This window comes from Narcine bancroftii, chromosome 12, assembly GCF_036971445.1.
Source record: "Narcine bancroftii isolate sNarBan1 chromosome 12, sNarBan1.hap1, whole genome shotgun sequence".
NCBI classification, from domain to species: domain Eukaryota; kingdom Metazoa; phylum Chordata; class Chondrichthyes; order Torpediniformes; family Narcinidae; genus Narcine; species Narcine bancroftii.
In genome coordinates, this window is record NC_091480.1 from 5700756 (window position 1) to 5721402 (window position 20647).

The 20647-nt window shown below is 49.0% G+C and overlaps 1 protein-coding gene across 3 annotated transcripts in view; it reads left to right on the plus strand.

Moving 5' to 3' along the window:
• slx4 (SLX4 structure-specific endonuclease subunit homolog (S. cerevisiae)) overlaps nucleotides 1-20647 on the plus strand; it is a 47064-nt gene that overhangs the window by 18699 nt on the left and 7718 nt on the right. Inside the window, exons 4-14 of one of the 3 annotated variants that reach the window (XM_069905967.1) lie at nucleotides 895-1107; nucleotides 1663-2087; nucleotides 5086-5325; nucleotides 7507-7636; nucleotides 7875-8096; nucleotides 8788-8993; nucleotides 9084-9403; nucleotides 14215-14455; nucleotides 14958-15046; nucleotides 15188-15328; nucleotides 16234-16403. In XM_069905967.1, coding sequence (XP_069762068.1) covers nucleotides 1736-2087; nucleotides 5086-5325; nucleotides 7507-7636; nucleotides 7875-8096; nucleotides 8788-8993; nucleotides 9084-9403; nucleotides 14215-14455; nucleotides 14958-15046; nucleotides 15188-15328; nucleotides 16234-16403 — 2111 coding nt within the window. In that variant the 5' untranslated portion in view covers nucleotides 895-1107; nucleotides 1663-1735. Of the gene's footprint in view, nucleotides 1-894; nucleotides 1108-1662; nucleotides 2088-4220; nucleotides 4307-4907; nucleotides 4989-5085; nucleotides 5326-7506; nucleotides 7637-7874; nucleotides 8097-8787; nucleotides 8994-9083; nucleotides 9404-14214; nucleotides 14456-14957; nucleotides 15047-15187; nucleotides 15329-16233; nucleotides 16404-20647 lie in introns of those variants that run through there. The other 2 variants (XM_069905969.1, XM_069905968.1) reach the window with 2 other exon arrangements.

Sequence of the window (20647 nt, forward strand, 5' to 3'; positions counted from 1 at the left end):
GGCCGGGGATGGAGGATAGGGGGGGTGGGTGTGGAGGAGGATGGGGGGGGTGGGTGTGGAGGAGGATGGGGGGGGTGGGTGTGGAGGAGCATAGGGGGGGTGGGTGTGGAGGAGGATAGGGGGGGTGGGTGTGGAGGAGGATAGGGGGGGTGGGTGTGGAGGAGGATGGGGGGGGTGGGTGTGGAGGAGGATAGGGGGGGTGGGTGTGGAGGAGGATAGGGGGGGGTGGGTGTGGAGGAGGATAGGGGGGGTGGGTGTGGAGGAGGATAGGGGGAGTGGGTGTGGAGGAGGATAGGGGGGGTGGGTGTGGAGGAGCCTACGGGTCAGGCCGCAGCCTGAAGGGAAGCGTTGGTCCCTTGGGTGCAGGGGGATTTGTCCACTGGCTGGAGCGCCAGGCACCGGGGCTCTGTGGGCGGGGGCGCCAGGCGCCGGGGCTCTGGGGGCGGGGGCGGGGGCGCCGGGGCTCTGGGGGCGGGGGCGCCAGGCTCTGGGGGCGGGTGCGCCAGGCGCCGGGGCTCTGGGGGCGCCAGGGCTCTGGGGGCGGGTGCGCCAGGCGCCGGGGCTCTGGGGGCGCCAGGGCTCTGGGGGCGGGGGCGCCAGGCGCCGGGGCTCTGGGGGCAGGGGGCGTGCCAGGTGCTGGGACCCCTGGATGCAGATCCCTTGGGTGCGGGGGGCACGCCAGGTGCCAGGGCCTCTTGCTGGTCTGCTGTGTGGTCCCCATCCTGCAGGTCATCTCCTAGACGATGACCTCCTTACCCTTCTACTCAATGGCTTGTTCCTCGACACAGGAGAGCAAAGCATAGACCGTGGGTCATTATTGCTGTTTGACAATATCATTTTCCTTCTTGCTCTCCATGCATCCTGCTACCTTGGAATGTGCGTGTCCAATGGTAGAGAATTCTGCAGCTTCGAAGTGAAGACATTTCATCTCATTTCCGCCCAAGGATCTCAGTGAATGATTTTCTCGATACTCCAATCAGAGAAACTCTCCAAATCTGTACAGACTGAAATTCAAGAGTTGAGGCTATTTTACAACTGGGACTGGGGTCAAGTCTGAAGATTGAAGGGAGCAAATTTAAGGCAGAGATGTGCTTCTCCCAGAGAGAGGTGATTCTGGAGTTCTCTGTCCTCATCCTATATATGTAATAGAACCGAGAACATCACATTACAGGCCCTTTGGCCCTCTATGCTGTGCTGACCTATATATTCCTACCAAAATTTTTTTTAAAAACCTCTCCTACCTTGTAACTCTCCAATTACCCATGTGTCTGTCTAAGAGTCTCCTAAATGCCCCTAATGTTTCAGCCTCCACCATCACCACTGGCAAGGTATTCCAGGCACCCATAACTCTCTGTTATTTTTAAAAAACTTACCCCTGATCTCTCTCCCTAAACTTCCTTCACTTTGTACAGATGTCCTCTGGTGTTTGATATTCTTGCCCTGTGTAACAGGAGCTAGCTTTCCACCTTTTCTATGCCTCTCAGAATCTTGTAGACCTCTATTAAATCTCCTCTCATTCTTCTTCACTTGAAAGAGAAGAGCCTTAGCTCTGCCTACCTCACCTCATAAGACTTATTTTCCATTCCTGGCAAATCTCTGCACCCTCTGTAGCTTCCACATCCCTCCTCTAATCAGATTAAAGCTTTGTCCTCTTATACCCAGGTGATGCTCGACTGAGAATGGTTTCCAGGTGAGCGGCACCACTCGCCTTTGATGTCTGAGATGCACTGAAGTGATGGATGAGTCAGACGATGATTTTGTCGAGCTGGGGAAGAAAGGACCCAGGTACGCAGCTGAACCTGGAGCCAGGCGCTGCGTATTGAACACCAGGGACCAGCCAACTTCCTGCACAGCGAGGACAAAGTCAAAACAAAACCAAGCATCAGCCAGCGAGCCAGAGTGGGCTGACGGGAGTCAAAGCCTCTGCCATGGGATCCCCAGTAACAATCAGAAAGGGGGTCCTCAGAACCCACTGCCACCTCCCCACAACAGCCAGGTGCAGGAGTCCAGGGAGAATGCACCCATCTCTGCAGACCCCGATGCCTCCCATTGCCCTGGGACTGTCAGAGCAGGAGGTGGTTTGTCAGGTAAGTTGGGTTCTGCAACTGTTGCGAATGAAATTTCAGCTGTTACCAAGCTAAACAAAATTAAATAACCAAGGGTAGCGGTCAGACATGACACACCAATTGTATCAGACGTCGGTGAGGCCAAATTTGGAGCATTGTGTGCAGTTTTGGCCACCTAACTACAGGAAAGATATCAATAAAATTGAAGAGTGCAGAGAAGATTTACTGAGATGTTCTCGGGACTCCAGGAACTGAGTTACTGGGAAAGGTTAAACAGGTTAGGACTTTATTCCATGGAGTAGTGAAGAGTGAGGGGAAATTTGATGGAGGTTTTTAAAATTATGAGGGGAATAGACAGAGTAAATGTAGGTAGATTTTTTCCACTGAGGGTAGATGAGATACAAACCAGAGGACACGGGTTAAGGGTGAAAGGGGAGAAGTTTAGGGGAACTTATTCAGAGAGTGGTAAGAGTGTGGAACGAGCTGCCAGCTGAAGTAGTGAATGCAGGCTCAATTTTAACATTTAATAAGAATTTGAAGAAGTACATGGATTGTAGGGGTCTGGAGGGCTATGGACTGGCTGCATGTCAGTGGGACGAAGCAGAATAATAATTTGGTACAGACTAAAGGGCCGCAGGGCCTGTTTCTGTTCTGTAATGTTCTATGAGCAAAGGTGTTTAGTTGAGTGAAGCTGTGTCAGCTTCTCTGGAGTTTAATCTGAAGTTGACAGTGTGGGAGAGATTTGTTCCCAACAACTCCTTGGTTCAGGGGTATCACTGACCTGCTTCGTCTGTAGGATGAGGATATCTGTGACAGGTCAGATCACTGCCCCATTACCCCAAACCTGTGGCTGTGGAGACGGAGCAGTTGGAGGGGGTGGGGTCACACACGCCAGGGTTTTTTCATCTGGGAAAAGCAGAAATGGCAAATGGGTCACAGGGCAGTGTCTATGGAGGGTGGGAAAATGGTAGGATGGGCAGCGTTCGTTGGGGAGGGTGTCGAGGAGTGTCCATGGGGGGGTGGGGGAAATGTGTCTTGTGATGGCATTTCCACAAATAACACTGAGGGAGCTCCGCACCACTGGGGGGGGGGGCGGCCACTGAGGGAGCTCCGCGCCGCGGGGGGGCACTGAGGGAGCTCCGCACCGCGAGGGGGCGGCACTGAGGGAGCTCCGCACCGCGGGGGGGGCGGCACTGAGGGAGCTCCGCACCGCGGGGGGGGGGCGGCACTGAGGGAGCTCCACACCGCGGGGGGGCGGCACTGAGGGAGCTCCACACCGCGGGGGGGCGGCACTGAGGGAGCTCCGCGCCGCGGGGGGGGTGGCGGCACTGAGGGAGCTCCGCGCCGCGGGGGGGGTGGCGGCACTGAGGGAGCTCTGCGGCGCGGGGGGGGGGGTGGCGGATACTGAGGGAGCTACGCGCCGCGGGGGGGGCGCTGAGGGAGCTCCGCACCGCGGGGGGGGCGCTGAGGGAGCTCCGCACCGCGGGGGGCGGCACTGAGGGAGCTCCGCACCGCGGGGGGGGTGGCGGCACTGAGGGAGCTCCGCACCGCGGGGGGGGGGTGGCGGCACTGAGGGAGCTCCGCACCGCGGGGTGGGTGGCGGCACTGAGGGAGCTCCGCACCGCGGGGGGGGTGGCGGCTACTGAGGGAGCTCCGCACCACTGGGGGGGGGCGGCCACTGAGGGAGCTCCGCGCCGCGGGGGGGGCACTGAGGGAGCTCCGCGCCGCGGGGGGTGCGGCACTGAGGGAGCTCCGCGCCGCGAGGGGACGGCACTGAGGGAGCTGGAGCTCCGCACCGCGGGGGGGGGGGTGGCGGCACTGAGGGAGCACCGCACCGCGGGGGGGGGGGGGGTGGCGGCACTGAGGGAGCTCCGCACCGCGGGGTGGGGGTGGCGGCACTGAGGGAGCTCCGCACCGCGGGGGGGGGGGTGGCGGCACTGAGGGAGCACCGCACCGCGGGGGGGGGGGGGTGGCGGCACTGAGGGAGCTCCGCACCGCGGGGTGGGGGTGGCGGCACTGAGGGAGCTCCGCACCGCGGGGGTGGGGGTGGCGGCACTGAGGGAGCTCCGCACCGCGGGGGGAGGGGGGGTAGCGGCACTGAGGGAGCTCCGCACCGCGGGGGGGGGTGGCGGCACTGAGGGAGCTCCGCACTGCGGGAGAAACTGGAAGAGAAAGCATCGCAGTGTTAAATGGAGTGAACCTGCCCTCTGCTGACGTACCCAGGAATTGGACTGATTCGTGTCAGTGTGGAGTTGTGCTGATCTTTCCCTTTGTCCAACTCCTACTTCAACCTTGAAGGAGGCCCTTCGCACACCTTCCCTTTCTCCTCTTGCTATCCCTGCCCTCCGTCCTCTCACAGATGCATGATGAGTCTCCCAGCATTTAACCTGGTTTAATGATCATAAGCACAAATAGGCCATTCAGCCCATCAAGTATATGCTGCCATTTATCATTAACTGATCCATTTTCCCACTCAGCCCCACTGCCTGGCTATCTCCCCATAACCTTTGATGCCCTGGCTAATCAAGAACCTATCAATCTCTGCCTTAAACACACCCAAAGACTTGGCCTGGCAGTTAACCCATTAATCAGCTGTTTTTTGGGATGTGGGTCTGGGAGAACTAGTGCAGTGGGGGTGGAGTGTGAGTGTGGTGGAGGGAAGAATGTGTGCTGGGGGGTGGGGGAGTACTGGTGGGATGAGAGGAGAACTGGTTCACTGGGGTGGAGTGAGGGGAAGAAAATGCAGTGGTTGGGGAGAACTGGTTCACTATGGAGATGGGGGTGGATGAGGATGGGAGAACCTACATTGACAGAACATGTCTACACCTCTAACATTGCCAGAAGGAAGGGTGGAACCCTGGTCACTGGAGTGGAGAGGCAGCAGCACTGCATGCTGTGGAATATTCCAGACTGGGTGATCTGGTAAGGGGATGGAGTTTGCTGGGAGTGATCCTGCGTGCATGTGGCATTGTGTCACACCTGCTAACCACCCCCCCTCCCCCCCCCACCTCTTTTCCAGGCATTTTCTGGGCCAGGCATCCTGGCTGCTCCCAGAAGCAGGGTCCTAGCCTGAAGGAGCGAGTGCTGGGAAACATGCAGCAGTTCCGAAGGAAGGAGCCAGAGCGACTGACACATGGCAATGAAGGGGAGACACGGCTGGCCCCAGCCGATCCAGGGAACGAGAAGAGAAAGGTGCCCGTCCCCCTCAATCTGAGCCAGCACACCGTCAGACCCATAACCCCTGCTGGAACATTCACTTGTAAGGCGCTTGATTTGTTTTTCACATCTTTTTTGAATGAATGAAGTTTGTTACATATGTACCATTTATACTGGTGTAAAAGTCAAGTTTTGTAGACCATTCTTTAACATTAAATTTACACGGATTCTACTTTAGGCCACGGTAAGTATCTGCATCTTCCAAGTTTTGGGAGCTCCAATAAGCAGATGGCCAAGGCATAAATCCACGTTCGAGGTGTCGGGAACTCTGATGTGTTTGGGGTTAAGGTGAGTAATCACGTTTGAGACATTGTGAGCTTTGATGGGCGTGACTCTGGCACTAAGGCGAGTGATCGCGGTTGAGGCGTCGTGAGCTCCAATGGGTGGGCGTCCGGGGCAGAGACTAAAACACAAGACTTTTGGACCCCGCATTTTGAGGGGGGGGGGGAAATCGATGTTTACATGGTATTGACTTCTACACGAGTATGTATGATAGGTACCGTGTACAGATGCTGCAGCTCCCAGGTGCATAAAGTAAGTATACGAAGACACCACGAAAAGCAAAATAAAATACAAAAGAAAGAGAAAATAAAATAAATATTAAATATCAGACATTTGACTGGTAGTGTTAAAAATGTGTTGTGTTGGGAATACGAACAGATATTTGGTGGTCCTGCGGAAGTTGTGGTTTGGGTGATACGGGGCCCGATAGCTCTTGTGTTGATGTTGAGCTGAATCTGTGGGGGGTCCGGTTGGTGCCTTTCTGTGACATGTGTGCATCAAGGTTGAACTGAGAAGCCCTCACCATCAGAGGTGACTCTGGATCTTGGCAACACAGGAAGTTCATGCACGCTCTCCTTGTGATTTAAGATTCCATTTATTGTCATGTTCACAAAATTCTTCCTTTCGTTTGCTCTGCAGAGATGAACAATTGGCAAGTAATCCAGTGCCATTATTAAAACAAGAAGCAAAAGAGAGATCCTTTAGAGACAGCAAGTGGTAATCAGCATTGCAGTGAGATCTCCACATGGTTGGGTTTTCAGCTGTCGGAGACTGTCAGAAATAAATTTCAGGAAGAAATTATTTAATATTAAAGAGAAACATTTAACTTTTTGCTTTCATTGTGTCACTTGGGGCCTCTTCATAATGTCAGCATTGGCTGATTGTCAGGAGGTTGGAAATTGGGGTTCATATTCTAGGTTGGCTGCTGGTTGCTAGCAGTGTCCACGGGAGTCAGTGTTGGGGCCACTTCTTTTTATGTTGCATATTAATGATTTAGATTATGGAATGAGTGGCTTTGTGGCCAAGTTTGCAGATGATACGAAGGTAGGTGGAGGAGCAAGTCATGTGGGGGAAACATGGAGGGTGCAGAGGGACTTTGACAGATGAGGAAAATGGGCGGAGAAGTGGCAAATGAAATACAATGTTGGGAAGTGGACGGTCATGCACTTTGCTGGAAAAAAAATTAAACTGGCAGATTATTTTCTAAATGAGCAAAAAATTGAAAATACCCAGATGCAAAGGGACCTACGAGGTCCTCGTGCAGGACGGCCTGATGGTGAACTTTCAGGTTGAGTCGGTGGTGAAGAAGGCAAATGCAATGCTGGCATTCTATTCAAGAGGAATAGAATACAAGAGCAGTGATGTGATGGGGAGGCTTTGCAAAGGCCTGGTAAGACCTTTTGAGTATTATGAGTGGGTTTGGGCTCCTCAATTAAGAAAGGATGTGTGGTTGTTGGAGAGGGGTCTGAGGAGGTTCACTAGAATGATTTAGGATGAAAAGGTTATCACATGAGGAGCGTTTGACAGTTCAGTCTATACTCATTGGAATTTAGGAGAATGAGGGGGAATCTCATTGAAGATCTCATACAGAGATGGAAATCCAAAATGGTTTTGGGAAGAAATCATGTAATATTAAAAGAGAAACATTTTAGTTTTACTCTGTCAGATGGTGCCTCATTAGAACATCAGTGGGGAGGATAAGTTGTCCAAATTGGGAACCAGAAAGCTGAAGCTGAGTCCACGAACAGGATCCTTGAAGTGGCAGAAAACTTGTTGGGGGGTGTTGGAAATGGAGTAATTAATCACACATGTCACCTTCATTTTGAATGACACCTTAACCCAGAATGTACTGGGCTCCTTGAATTGCTCCCAGTCCTTCTGTTGTTGAATTTTACCTGGAAACTCTCAATGTTTACAACGTTCATTCTTCCACTGTCTGCAGCTGACAATTGCTGGCAAATGGGAGCAGCCTCTGCATGCACCCTGGAAGACAATGGGTTCTTCTTTTGTCTGATCTGTCAGAAGGATCTCTCCAACATGAACTCCGTCCGGCGCACGCAGCACGTCAACAGGTGAGAGGCAGCTGAGTGCTGGATGCTTCATTGCTCATGGTGGACTAGGTGCTGGTTGTGTGATTGGAATACGCATCCATTTCACCAGACCTTTGTTAGCCAGATGCAGGTTGAAGTTCCTTTAGTGAGGGACTGTAAGGCTCGTTAAGGAGTCTGAATTGGACACTTGTCTTAGTGCTCGTCAAACCAGTGCAGCTGGGTTGGGATAAATGGATTTACTCTCTGCCTGATCTGGCAGGTGCCTGGATGAGGGAGAGCAGAAGGCAGCTACAGCCACTTCTTCGATCGTGCCTCTGGTTCCTGAGTGTCCGATCTGTGGGAAACAATTTAAAACCTTCAAGGGCCGAATCAGCCACCTCAAACGCTGTGCGAGTGACCTGGAGGTCCCACCACAGTTACTGCTGCAGGCAGTTCAGAGACAGAACTCACAAGCTCCTGAGAGACCTGTTCCTTCTGCCAGGTAATTCTTCCCTTCATTCACTAGTAGGATTTCCGGGCTGAGCCAGCATTTAACTCCCCATCCCTATTGCTGTTGAGGAAGTGGTGGTGAGCTGAAGACTAAGTTTACACACAGCACTGTTGGGGAGGCAGTTCCAAGATTTTCACCCAGCAACTGTGACACGTTTCCAAGTCAGGACCATGTGTGTGGGTTAGAAAGCAACACCTGGGAATGTGGAGGTGGTGGCGGGGGGTGGGGGTGGGCACAGTTAGTGTAGCGGCTACTAGAATGCTAGCTACATCAACCGTGCCACCCACAACCCCCCGCCACCCACACCCCCCCCCCCCCCCCCCTACCACGCTAGAGCACCTTAGACCCTGGTTCCAATCAGGTGTTATATGTAAGGAGTTTGCGCGTTTCCTCTGCATGGGTTTTCTCCAGTTTCCTCCCACTCACCAAAATTGTACGAGGTGGGTAGCTTGATTGGCCACATGGGTATAATTGGGCACATGGGGCTTGTGGGATAGAAGGACCCATACCGTGATGTATCTCTTTAAAAGAAACCACCACCCACTCCCACAAGAAGGGGGCTGAAAGAACCCTGATGTGCGTCTACAGGATTTCAATTCGCCTCTGTGTGCCTGAGACTCCTGAGTGGTACTCACTGATGTGCAACCTTTTCCCCTTTCTCCATGACTGCCGTAAACACCAGTGCTCAATCAGGTCGATTAAAGAGGAAAGGCTCGACAAGGGAACAACCAGTCACCAAGAAAGGCAGGCAGGAAATGGATGAGAATACAATGGTGGCCATGGCTTTATCAGCATCTCTGTTGGAGCAGGAGAGGCAGGAGGAGACAGAACTGACCTTGAGTCTGCAAGCTGATCACTTCATCCTGGACAGAGCCATGCATGCTACCAGTAAGTGTTCGCTGGTTACATGTCAGTGGCACATCAGACTTCTGGTATTTAAATATTCTGTTAATTTGTGTTTCCTTTCTCCCTTGTAAGACAGGAAGGGTCAAAAGAAGAGGAAGGATGTCCCCTCGATGTTGTTGGGGCAGGATCCTGAGTTGGCATGCAGACGCGTCCAGGACCGCCTGTCGCTGCTGCTGTCGGAGGAGCGAGAGGAGTGCCGGACTCCACTACTGCCCGTCAGCACGCTTGCCGCGGGCGGAGTGCTGAAGCGTGTCTGCTACGTGTGGCCAGGAGCAGCCGGCCACAGCAGCCTGTGGTGTCGCAGTGCCTTGTCCAGGGCTGAGGATGGGCACTCGGCCCTCTTCTACTCCAGCGACCTGGTCCCTCCGATAACCCCATGGAAGTCATTGCAGGTGAGCAATTGCAGGTTGCAAACCTCGATTACTTCCTCCCACACAGTCACTGCCTCACTTTACACGAGCTGAGAAATGTTCAAAGATTTCAATTTCACTCTGGATTCTCGAATTGCCAGTCAATATATACTAGTGTATTGATCAAATAAGGGGGGTTGGGGGAGGGGTTGACTTTTACATGGGTCATACTTTTGACTGCAGTAAGTACCTGTATCTTTCAAGGTGTCGGGTGCTCAGATGGGTGGGTGGTCAGGTGAGGTCATCTGGAACTTTGATGGGGGATTGTCCCAGGCCAAAAATAGGTGGGGGCGGGGTCGTTGATTTTTACATGGGTCAAATGGAAAACACAATTTCTGGACTAAAAAAGTGTGGGGTGGGGGGTTGACTATTACATGGATATATACGGTAATCTTTGGATAAACAGAGGGAGGTGAGCTCCTGGATTACTTGTTCCCACGTGTATGAGCAGCAGCCATTTCTGTGTCTCTAGGAGCTTTAACACGGTAACCCCCTTCAAGACCCGTTACACGGTTTAGGGCTGTGCTGCACAGACTTGTTGCATGAGTCACAGATTCAAGTTTATTATCATTTGACTGTACATATACAACCCAATGAAACAGTGTTTCTCCAGACCACGGTGCACACACAATACACAGCACATAATAAACATAAAAATATTAATGAATAAGTTGGGACGATTTACTTGGTTACAGGATATCCTTCGTCAATCATACTGCCAGCAGGAAGAAATTTCCCAGCCTGACAGTCCTAATTTTGAAGCGACTGTACCATTTTCTGATGGTAGTGGGTCAAAAATGCCGTGTTCTGCAGGGAAGGGGTCTTCTTTCTTTGAGCTCTATTTAAGGAATGCTCTCAGCAAAGTTTTCAATTACAATGACTGTAGTCAGAGGAAGCAGTGGGTTGCTGGAGGAACTCACCAGTCAGGCAGCATCCGTGGGGAGAGACAGTCAGTCACTGCTTCGTTATTTTATTGAGACTAAAGTAAAATCAGGGTGCTATGGCATAGATTCTGGGGGAAATCATAGTGGCTGTATTGGTGGCATGTCGTAAGAACTTGGAGCAAAACTCAAGTTTCTGTGTTGTTGATTCTGCCTGGCCTTGACCTTCTGTCATTTGGTGTGTGTGGAACTGATGGGCGCTGCTTCAAAAAGATTCGGAGTGGTGTTTGTCAAACTTGGGTTATGGTGATGCAGTGATCATTGGAACGAATTCTTGTCATGGGTTCCAGCCCTTTGCAGGAACTGGGCATTTCAGTTAAGTGATAGAGGGTTTTGAAGTTCTACAGTAGTGGTTCTCAACTTTTTTCTTTCCACTCTCATCCCACTTTAAGTAATCCCTATGCCATCTCGGTGCTTTTTGATTAGTAAGGGATTATTTAATGGGGGGGGGGGGAGGGAAGGTTGAGAATCACTGTTCTAGACCCAATTGTTACTGAAATATTTTGCTTGAGAAAAATGGTCATTGGCCCATTTCCTTTGGAGTTCTGAAACCATGCACATAACGAGTCAATTAGGGACAATTAAACCAGTGGTTTTCAAATTTTTTATTTTCACCCACCTTAAGCAATCCCTTACTAATTAATCACAGAGCACCGATGGCAGAGGGAATACTTAAAGTGGGATGTGAGTGGAAAGGAAAAGGTTGAGAACCATTGTTCAACAGCATGGAAACCGGCCCTTTTAGCTCATCAGTTCTGTTCCAACCAAGCGAGTTTCATGGTACTACAATTGGCATATATTCCTCTTTCAATGTACCTATCTGAATGTCTTTTGAACATAACAGCTGTCCCTGCTTCTATCATTTGCTCTGGCAGCTTGTTCCACACACCCATCACCCCCTGGGCGAACAAGGTGCCCTTCACATCCCATTTAAATATTTCCCCTCTCCTTAAATCTGTGCCCTCTGGCTTTATATTCATCTATTCCAGAGGATAAAGGCTATAACTATTTTCCTTATCCATGCCCCTCATGTTTTTATAGGCCTCTATTAGATTGCAGATTTATTTTTGGAATAAATACATCACAAACATCCCTGAGATTCTTTTTTCTGCAGGCAAGGCAGAATTTACCACTTATTGGTCGTGCAAAAAAAAACTACACAGTGTAAACAAAGAAGGAAATGTAAACAGTGCAATACAGAGGGGACAAATCAATAAAGTGCCCAAGTAAGATCCTAAAATAAGTCCCTGATGGAGTTTGTCATTGAAGTTCCTGATGGTTGAAGGGGAGCAGCTGTTCTTGAACCTGGTGGCGCGAGTCTTGTGGCACCAATACCTCTTTCCTGATGGCAGCCCCATTAGATTCCCCCTCAGCCTCTGACTCTCCAGGGAGAAAGGTTGCAGCCTTTCTGACCTTTCCTTGTAATTTAACCCCACAACCAGTCTTAGTCTAGAATAAAAAGCCACTCTCCACGTTTTTTAATTTAATTTTTGATCGATTCAGACAACAATACACTTTCTTTCAACATGTGTATAACATAGAGTCCATTTCTGCCCCCCCCTCCCTACCCCATCCCCACCCCCTCATGTCCCAATACAACCAAGAATAAAGTTATAAAAATCATGCAAAAAACACAAACACCGGAGAGGTCAAAGACACGTAAAAAATCCGAAGAAACCCCAGGTACTTAAATAAAAAGGGTTCAAGAACGAAAAACCAAGAGCCCGTCATCTGTGCCACGTCTCACTCCTTTGATCCCAATTGTTTCCCTGCTGGGATGGGTGTTTCATTTCCTTCATTCCGAAGGGGTGTTGCAGATAAGGTTGCCCCACTCTAACGAATGTCATTTTTCCTCCTTAAATTGTATGTGATTTTCTCCAGGGGAATACAATTCTGCATTTCCATGTTCCATCCTGTAATATTTAGTTGGGAGCCGGACTTCCACGTGACTGCTATACATTTCCTGGCCACCAACAAGCCAACATTCACAAAATGAATTTGGTACTTGGACAATTTAAAACACACATCCATAATGCTGCCTAGAAGGTACAATTCTAGATCCTGTGGAAAATCCACTTTTGTAATTTTTTTTCAGTATGTCCCCCAGGTTCTCCCAGAAGGATCTCACCTTTGTACACAACCAGGTTGAACGGATCATTGTTCCAATCTCCACACCCGAAGCACATTTCTGAGATTTCTGTGTAATTGTTTGTGGTGTAAGGTACAGTTGATGCAGATAATTATGTTGCACCAACCTGTACCTGGCATTAATGATTGGCTGTCATGCTGTCCCAACACAGGTCTGACCAGCACAGCTCGTGGATTGTTATGCCAGGTCACCTGTGTAAGCTCACTTTGGAATATAAAATACATCATAGAAATAAACGTGCATATTCCCCCTTTGAATTAGCACTCTCAACATTGTTGACCATGAAGCTCCCAGACAGATCTAAATATCCTTCTATGTCACTCTTGTCCTCTTAGGGAAGGAAATCTGCCCTTTCCTGACCTGGTGGTGTGACTCTGGAGCCAAAACAATCTTGTTGAGTCTTAATGCTTTCTGCTAACTTTATGCTTTCTGCTAAATTCTGCGAAGGCTCCTGTTTTAAGTATGGTCTCAGAGAGCAATGAACTTGGAGCCTTTGAATGACTAAAGTATAATGTGATCTGGATCATTTTCTGTTTGTGTAAACACTGCATTTACCTTACTAGCTTTGATGTCCTGAATCCAGTGACAGAAAATGGCTACTGAATCAAAAAGCATTCCCATCCGGAGAGATGTAAACATGGAACAGCACAGAAACAGGCCCTTCAGGCCATCATCTGTGTGTCAGACACAATGCCAAAATCCCATTCTCTTCTGCCTATATGTGGCCCCTTTCCCTTCACCCTCCACCTGTCATGCATCTGCCTCAAATGCCCTTTAAATATCACTGCCATATCTGCATTCACCTCTTCCCTGCAGGTTCAAAGCACTTCCCACTGTGTGTGTAGAAACTCACCTCCCAAATGTTTATCCTCACATCTTAAATACAAGTTCTTTCGTTCTTGACTTTTTTTTAAACCTTCGGTGAAAGTTCTGTCTGCCTTATCAATGTCTCTCATAAATTCCTAAACCTCTTTAAGGTCTCCTCTCATCCTCTAAAGTTCCAGGGAAAACCATGCAATTGGCCAACCTCTCCTTGCAGTTCATTCTCTCGTACCCAAGGAGCATCTTGATAAATTTTATCTGTACCCGTTCCAAAGTCTCCACATCCTTCCTGTAATGGGGCAACTGGAATTGCACACAGTGCTCCTTGTGTGCCCTCACCAAGCAACGAGACTTCCTTGCTCTTGCTCTACAGGCCCAGCCCATTAAAGACAAGCATACCCGTCCATCTTTACCACACTGTCTGATCGCATGGCTTTTTCTGAGGAGTTGCGTACCTGAACTCCACATCCCTCAGAACATCAATGTTGTTAAGGGTCCTACCAGTAACTATATGGTTTCCCCTTTAAGGACAGCACGACTTAGTACAGCAGTTAGTGCAACACTGTTACAGCATGGTGACCAGGTTCAAATTCAGTCCTGCAGGTTTGTATTTTCTCTCCATATCTGCGAGGGTTTCCTCCGGGTGTTCCAGTTTCCTCCCACCCTTCAAAAAATGTATAGGGGTGTAGGGTAATTAGGTATTTGGGTGGCACAGGCTCGTGGGCCAGAAGGGCCTGTTACCGTGTTGTATGTCTAAATTATTTTTTTAAATCTAAAAATTCGACCTCAGTAAACCACAAAGGAGTAAATGGAACAGATGTAGGACTGCTGAAGAATACCGCATGGAATTAGCACAAACTGTACTGTGTGTTTTGTTGAAGGAACGAGTTCCAGAATTGGCAGCTGGTAACATCTCCACTGCAGCCCTGGCAGGGACTGCTCCAGAGCTGGCACACCAGCGCTCCACACCAGAAAGCAAGACCAAGGGAGAGGCAGTGATCGGGAGTCAGCAGGAACGCACTTTCTTTGATTTGATGGACTTGGCAGGCGAGGGGATGACACTGACGCAGTGGGATTCTGATCTGAAGAATGAGGAGAGCAGCAAGGCAACAGGGAGTGAAGGTGGGTTGGAACTTTGTCCAGCTGATCAGCTCCAGGCTCAGTGGATCATTAGACAATGATTGACTTGTAAATGTGTATCACAGTTTAAGAAAACAAATTACAGACAGAGGCATTGTACGGCTGTTTGGCAGACATGACAGAACTGAGTTGCATTTACTAATGGAGATAGAGACACACAAGAAACACTGGTATCTGGAGCAAAGCACCTTGCTGGAGGAACTCAGCAGGTCAAGCAGCATTAATGGGGGAAAAGAATTGGCAACAGTTTAATGCTTATTCAAAACAAATTATTTTGTTTAACATGCTCTGGATGAGATAGTAATAGTTAATTTTACCAGGTGCTTCTAATAGCTTCCATAACTTGTTGGATAATTTCTGGTGAGTTCTATTGAGTGCTTTGCTCAGAAGATCAGCAGGGGTATGTTGCATGTTGAAGCAGTTAATTCCATTCTTTTTGCAAAGCAGACCGTGTTTCAGCTGTAAATGTAACTCCACCCTGCAGGAAGTGACTCTCCCGCGGACACCATTGTTCCCAGTGGATTTGTCCCTACTCAGAGTGAGGAAAATCAGACCAGTAACCTGCAGGATGCTGTAAGCAAACCAGTTTGATTTTATTAAAGCTTACTTGTTGGTTTCTGCAGTTGGGGCTTGCAAATGAAATTCTACACAGAAATAGTTTTGAACAATCCAGTTTTGTGAATCGTTAATATATTTGGTGCTTTTTAATTTCAGTTGAGGAAGCTGACAACAGACTTGGGAGTAATGGTTAACAATCCACACCTGAGTGATGTGCAGTTTCAGGTGGACACTGGTGAGATTGTATACGCCCACCAGTTCATTCTGTATGCTCGTTCTCCACAGCTTGTCCAGACTGTAAGTGAAACAAGAACTGGCTTCTTTAAATGGAATGTGGAATTGTTTCTTCCCTCCCATCGTGTGGCTGAGAATCACACTGCAGCTGTAGAACTACTGATGTCCACGGTCACCAATGAGCTTTTCACAGAATGGTTAGAGTACATTGCCCATTGGATTGGTACTATCTCACTCCCAGAACAACTCAGTGGTCTCCTTCTCTGTGGTGTTGCAAAGTTTCCCCCTTCCTTGAAGCCCACAGTAGAACCGGTCTCCATCACATCTGGTTAAAAGTGTTGGTCTTGAAGAGGGTTTCCTCCAGGATGACATGGTTGGGAAAATAGGCAGAACAATGGCAGCTGGAATTTAATCTTGATCAGTCCGAGGAACTGTTTTGGGAAGACTATTGAGGAAAGGACATATACAATGGGAGAACTTGAGGGTGTTACTCAGGAGAAGAGGGACCTTAGCTAACATCTAAGGATTGCTGAAGATGGCAGTGCAGGCAGATTGGATGGTGAAGGAGATGTATGGAATACTTGCCTTCAGAACAGAATACAAATTTTTAAACAAAATCGAAGCCAATTCCTGCCATTTAAACTCGTACCACCCAATTATGTTTTGGAGGTGGGAGGCACCCGGAGGAATCCCATGCAAATAAGGAGAAAACGTGCAAACTACTTACAGACAGTGCTCGATTTGAACCCAGCTCACTGGCGCTGTAACAGCATCACACTAACCGTGCTGCCCTAGATTGCATTGAATATGTCACAAGGTAGTTTACGTTTAATGGGTTTGAATCCATGCCAATTCTCCCAGTTGGGCTGCAAACAGTACCCTGGTTCTGCACCATGCCCCACGCACAAATCTCTCCTCGTCCCACAACTTGGGCAACACGTTGAAATGGGCCACTTGTTCCTCGGCAGGTTCACACTGAGGGACTCCTGGTGGAAGAGGATGGTGCTACTGAGACTCGCAGACTGCTACTGCCCGAAGTCTCAGTCCAGGCAGTTCTTGCTTTGCTTCACTACCTGTACACCTCCAGGGTCTTGTTGTCACCCCTGGTCTCCTCAGAGCTCCACACACTTGCTAACAGGTTAGTGTGATCAGTGTCAGAATGTTGCTGTCAATCTGCATTGTCAGGTTGGCTCTTAATGTTGATTACAAAACACATTTAAATAATGTAGCAAATGGGTGGAATTTTGGGCTCGATAAAGGGTCAAAATGTTGACCATTCTTTTTAGAACATACTGTAGAGGCCCTCCGGCTCACGATGTTGTGCTGCCCTATATAAACCTACTCAACAATCTGACCCTTTCTACCTCACACCCATAACCCTCTTTCTTGCATTCATTGCCCAAGAGTCTTTTGAATGACCCTATTGTCCCAGCCTCCAGCACAAACCCGGCAAAGCATTTCTCCCACTGACGCTCGATCTACTAAGTTCCTCCAGCAGATTGTATTTAGCTTGAGAATTTCACAGTGAATATGAACTCAATAATTTTACAGACTCTACACAAATGAGGAAAGTTACTTTACAGAAAGTTAAGAGCTTCTTGTTCCCTGTTCCCTGTTTGCTCAAAGTTATCCCATGGATTGTCATAAAGAGCAGGATACTGACAGTTAAATGATGAGGAGGGACTACACTAATTGGGGTTGTATTCCCTTGAATCTGTAAAACCTCTGGTATCCAGCACCTTTGGGGATCGGTAGATGCCAGATAAGTGTATTTTCTGGTTGTTTGAGACTTACTTTTACAAAGCATTAGAATAAACAGTTTAAAAGACAAAAATACTAAACTTCACTTGCATGAATAAATAAACCTTAAAGCATTTTACTTTATTTTCAGTCACATTCTTTGAAAACATTTAACCGTTGCTGCTTCAGCAGGTTCCTCCCCCTCCACGGAGCTGCCCGAAAGACAAGCCATAACGTTGTAGATAATCAACTCCCTCCCCCAAATTTTCAGATAAACCCTCTGACCGGGGCGACTCCAACTAGTCAGGAATAAGGAGACACTTAAGCGAGTCACCCCAATGGTGAGCGGCATCAACCAGCTCTTCATCCTGGGCGATGCCATCGCTGTTTCACACAACTTAATTCAAACAACTGCTACGAGCAAAGCCTGACCAAGGCCCTCCACTGGCTGAATATTTGCTCCCATCTTCACCAAAGGTTGATGTGTTACTTCACAGAACATTTACAGTTTTAAACTTATTTTTTTTACCTATGATTTTATTCTTATTTTAATCTTTAAAATTTATTTTTATTTTTTGCCACTTGCTTGAATTCTGGATACCAGGGGTTATACTGTACTTGGGTGGGTGAACAGATCGATGAAGGGGGGTGGTAGACAGAAAACATTTCTGCGAGTCAGATGGTCTGTGACTAGCAAACACTGTCCAAAGTGAAGATAAGAGAGAGTTCATAAAAAGTTTTAAATTATCATTAAATTTGGTGAAATATTAGCTTTAAGTCTTGAGAATGATAAAACTCTCCAGTTGTTCAGAGTTCCTGACAGTTAGTTTTCGGGAACGGAGTGGATGGTCATGCTGATTCCCCAACACACTGGGGTCCTGGTTCCTGCAATCCCTTGCCATTCGCTGTTCCCTGGTAGATTTATTTTACTTCTGGTTTATCATCTTTAGAAAAAGGGAATGGCAAGTATATTGGTGAATTAATCGGGTCTAACATGCAGTGAACATGCAGAGAACCAGGCAGTCCAGTGCCACCTATTTCCCAAGTGAGAGGGCCTTAGCAAGTAGGATGAGGGAAAACCCAAAGGTTTTCTTTGTCCTTGAAGAACAGAAGGACCAGAGTGAAGGTTGGGCTGTTTAAGGAGGGAAGTTAAGGAAGATATTAATGAATACCTTTGGTGTTCACCAGAGAAAGAGGGACCTTGCTCAATATGTGGTCAGGACAGAACAGGCTTATGTGCTGGAGCTTGTTAAGGTTAAGAAAGAGAAAGTGCTGGATTGTCTTAAAAACATTTGGAACCCGGGACGAGAGAAGATGTAGGTAAAGAGGTGAAGGTTCCATTATTGTCACAAAAATGCCCCAGGTTCCTCCAGGAAGGAAGGAAGGGAGGAGATTGTTGGGGCATTGACAATGATCATTGCATCCTCCCTGGCCACATGTGAGGTACCAGGGGATTGGAGAATGGCAAATGTGGTAACAGAGAGAACCCTGGGGCTTGTAGACTAATGAGTCTGTGTGAATGATGGGCAAACTATTGGGCTGCATTCTTAGGGGCGTAGTTTTCCAAGGGAGAGTCAGCATGGCTTTATGTGGGGGAGGCCATGCCTCACGAGCCTAATTGAGTTTCTTGAAGAAGTGACAAAAAAACTGATGAAGTTAGGGCAGTATACGTGGCAATAGATGGATTTCAGTAAGGCCATTTGACAAGGTCTCCCATGGTACATTTCAAATTTTGACCGAGGCCCTTCCAACCCCTTTCCCAGGGCACCCAAATACCCCAATTAACCTACAAACCCCATACATTTTGAAGGGTGGGAGGAAACCCACACACTTGTTCAGAAAGTCATGGGACCCTGGCTTTGTGGATTCAGAATTGACTTGCAGGATAGTAGTGGGCAGAACATGCTCTGAATTGAATTCAGTAACTAGAAAAATTCCACAGGGATCTATTCTGGAACTCCTGCTCCTTGTGATTTTTATAAACTGCCTGGATGGGTCAGTCAGTTTGCATATGGAACAAAGGTTGGAGGAGCTGTGGATCGTGTAGAATGTTGTTGTAGGTTACAACAGGATGGAGAGTTGGGCAGAGAAGTGCAGATGGAGTTCGTTCTGGAACAGGATGGAGAGTTGGGCAGAGAAGTGCAGATGGAGTTCGATCTGGAACAGGATGGAGAGTTGGGCAGAGAAGTGCAGATGGAGTTCGATCTGGAACAGGATGGAGAGTTGGGCAGAGAAATGCAGATGGAGTTCGATCCGGATAAGTGTTAAGTGATGCATTTTGGAAGGTTGTTCTTGAAGGTGGAGTACATGGTTAATGGTAGGATGTTTAACAGGGTGGAATAACAGGGACCTTGGAGTCTAAATCCATAGATCTCTCAAGGCTGCCACGCAGGTTAATAGGGTAGTTAAGAAGGCTTAAGAGATGCTGGGCTTCATTTGTTGTGGGTAATATTGTAGCTGTATAAAACTCTTGTTAGACCACTCTTGGAATATTGTGTTCAATTCTGGTGGCCTCGTTCCAGGAAAGATGTGGAAGTTTTGGAGAGGGTGAGGATTTACCAGGATGTTGTCTGGATTGGAGAAGGTCTTGTGAGGCAAGGTTAGCAGAGTTTGGGCTTTTCTCTTTGAGGTGAGGAAGAGGAGAGGTGACTAAAGAGGTCTATGAGATAGATGGGGGCGGGGGGCGGAAATATGCAGGACCTTTTTCCCAGGGCAACAACAGCAAATACCAGAGGACGTCCGTTTAAAGTGAGTGGAAGGAGATTTAGGGAAGACGTCAGGGGAAGGTTTTTACAGAGTGGTGGGTGCCTGGAATGCCTCGCCAAGGGTGGTGGTGGAGACATTTAAAAACACTCAAACAGGCACATGGACGCGAGAAAAGTAGATGTGAGGTAGGGAAGGATTAGATCAGCCATTCTCAAAGGGGGCCAGAGCACATTCAAGGGGGGGGGGGCCAGAGCACATTCAAGTGGGGGGGGCCAGAGCACATTCAAGTGGGGGGGGGGCCAGAGCGCATTCAAGTGGGGGGGGGGGCCAGAGCGCATTCAAGTGGGGGGGGCCAGAGCACATTCAAGTGGGGGGGGGCAGAGCACATTCAAGTTGGGGGGGGCCAGAGCACATTCAAGTGGGGGGGCCAGAGCACATTCAAGTGGGGGGGGCCAGAGCACATTCAAGTGGGGGGGGGCCAGAGCACATTCAAGTGGGGGGGGGGCAGAGCACATTCAAGGGGGGGGGCCAGAGCACATTCAAGTGGGGGGGGGCCAGAGCACATTCAAGTGGGGGGGGGCCAGAGCACATTCAAGTGGGGGGGGGGGGCCAGAGCACATTCAAGTGGTGGGGGGCAGAGCACATTCAAATGGGGGGGGGCCGGAGCACATTCAAGTGGGGGGGGGGCCAGAGCACATTCAAGTGGGGGGGGGCCAGAGCACATTCAAGTGGGGGGGGGCCAGAGCACATTCAAGTGGGGGGGGGGCCAGAGCACATTCAAGGGGGGGGGGCATGAACTGAAATCAAATTTTTTTATGTAGTCAGTAGGAGAGAAGTATGGAAGAAACCAACTGAACTTGACTGGTTCACAGGGAAGGAGTCCCTTAAACTGAGCAGAGACCTAAGGGCCCATAGCTGGAAAAAGGTTGTGATTGG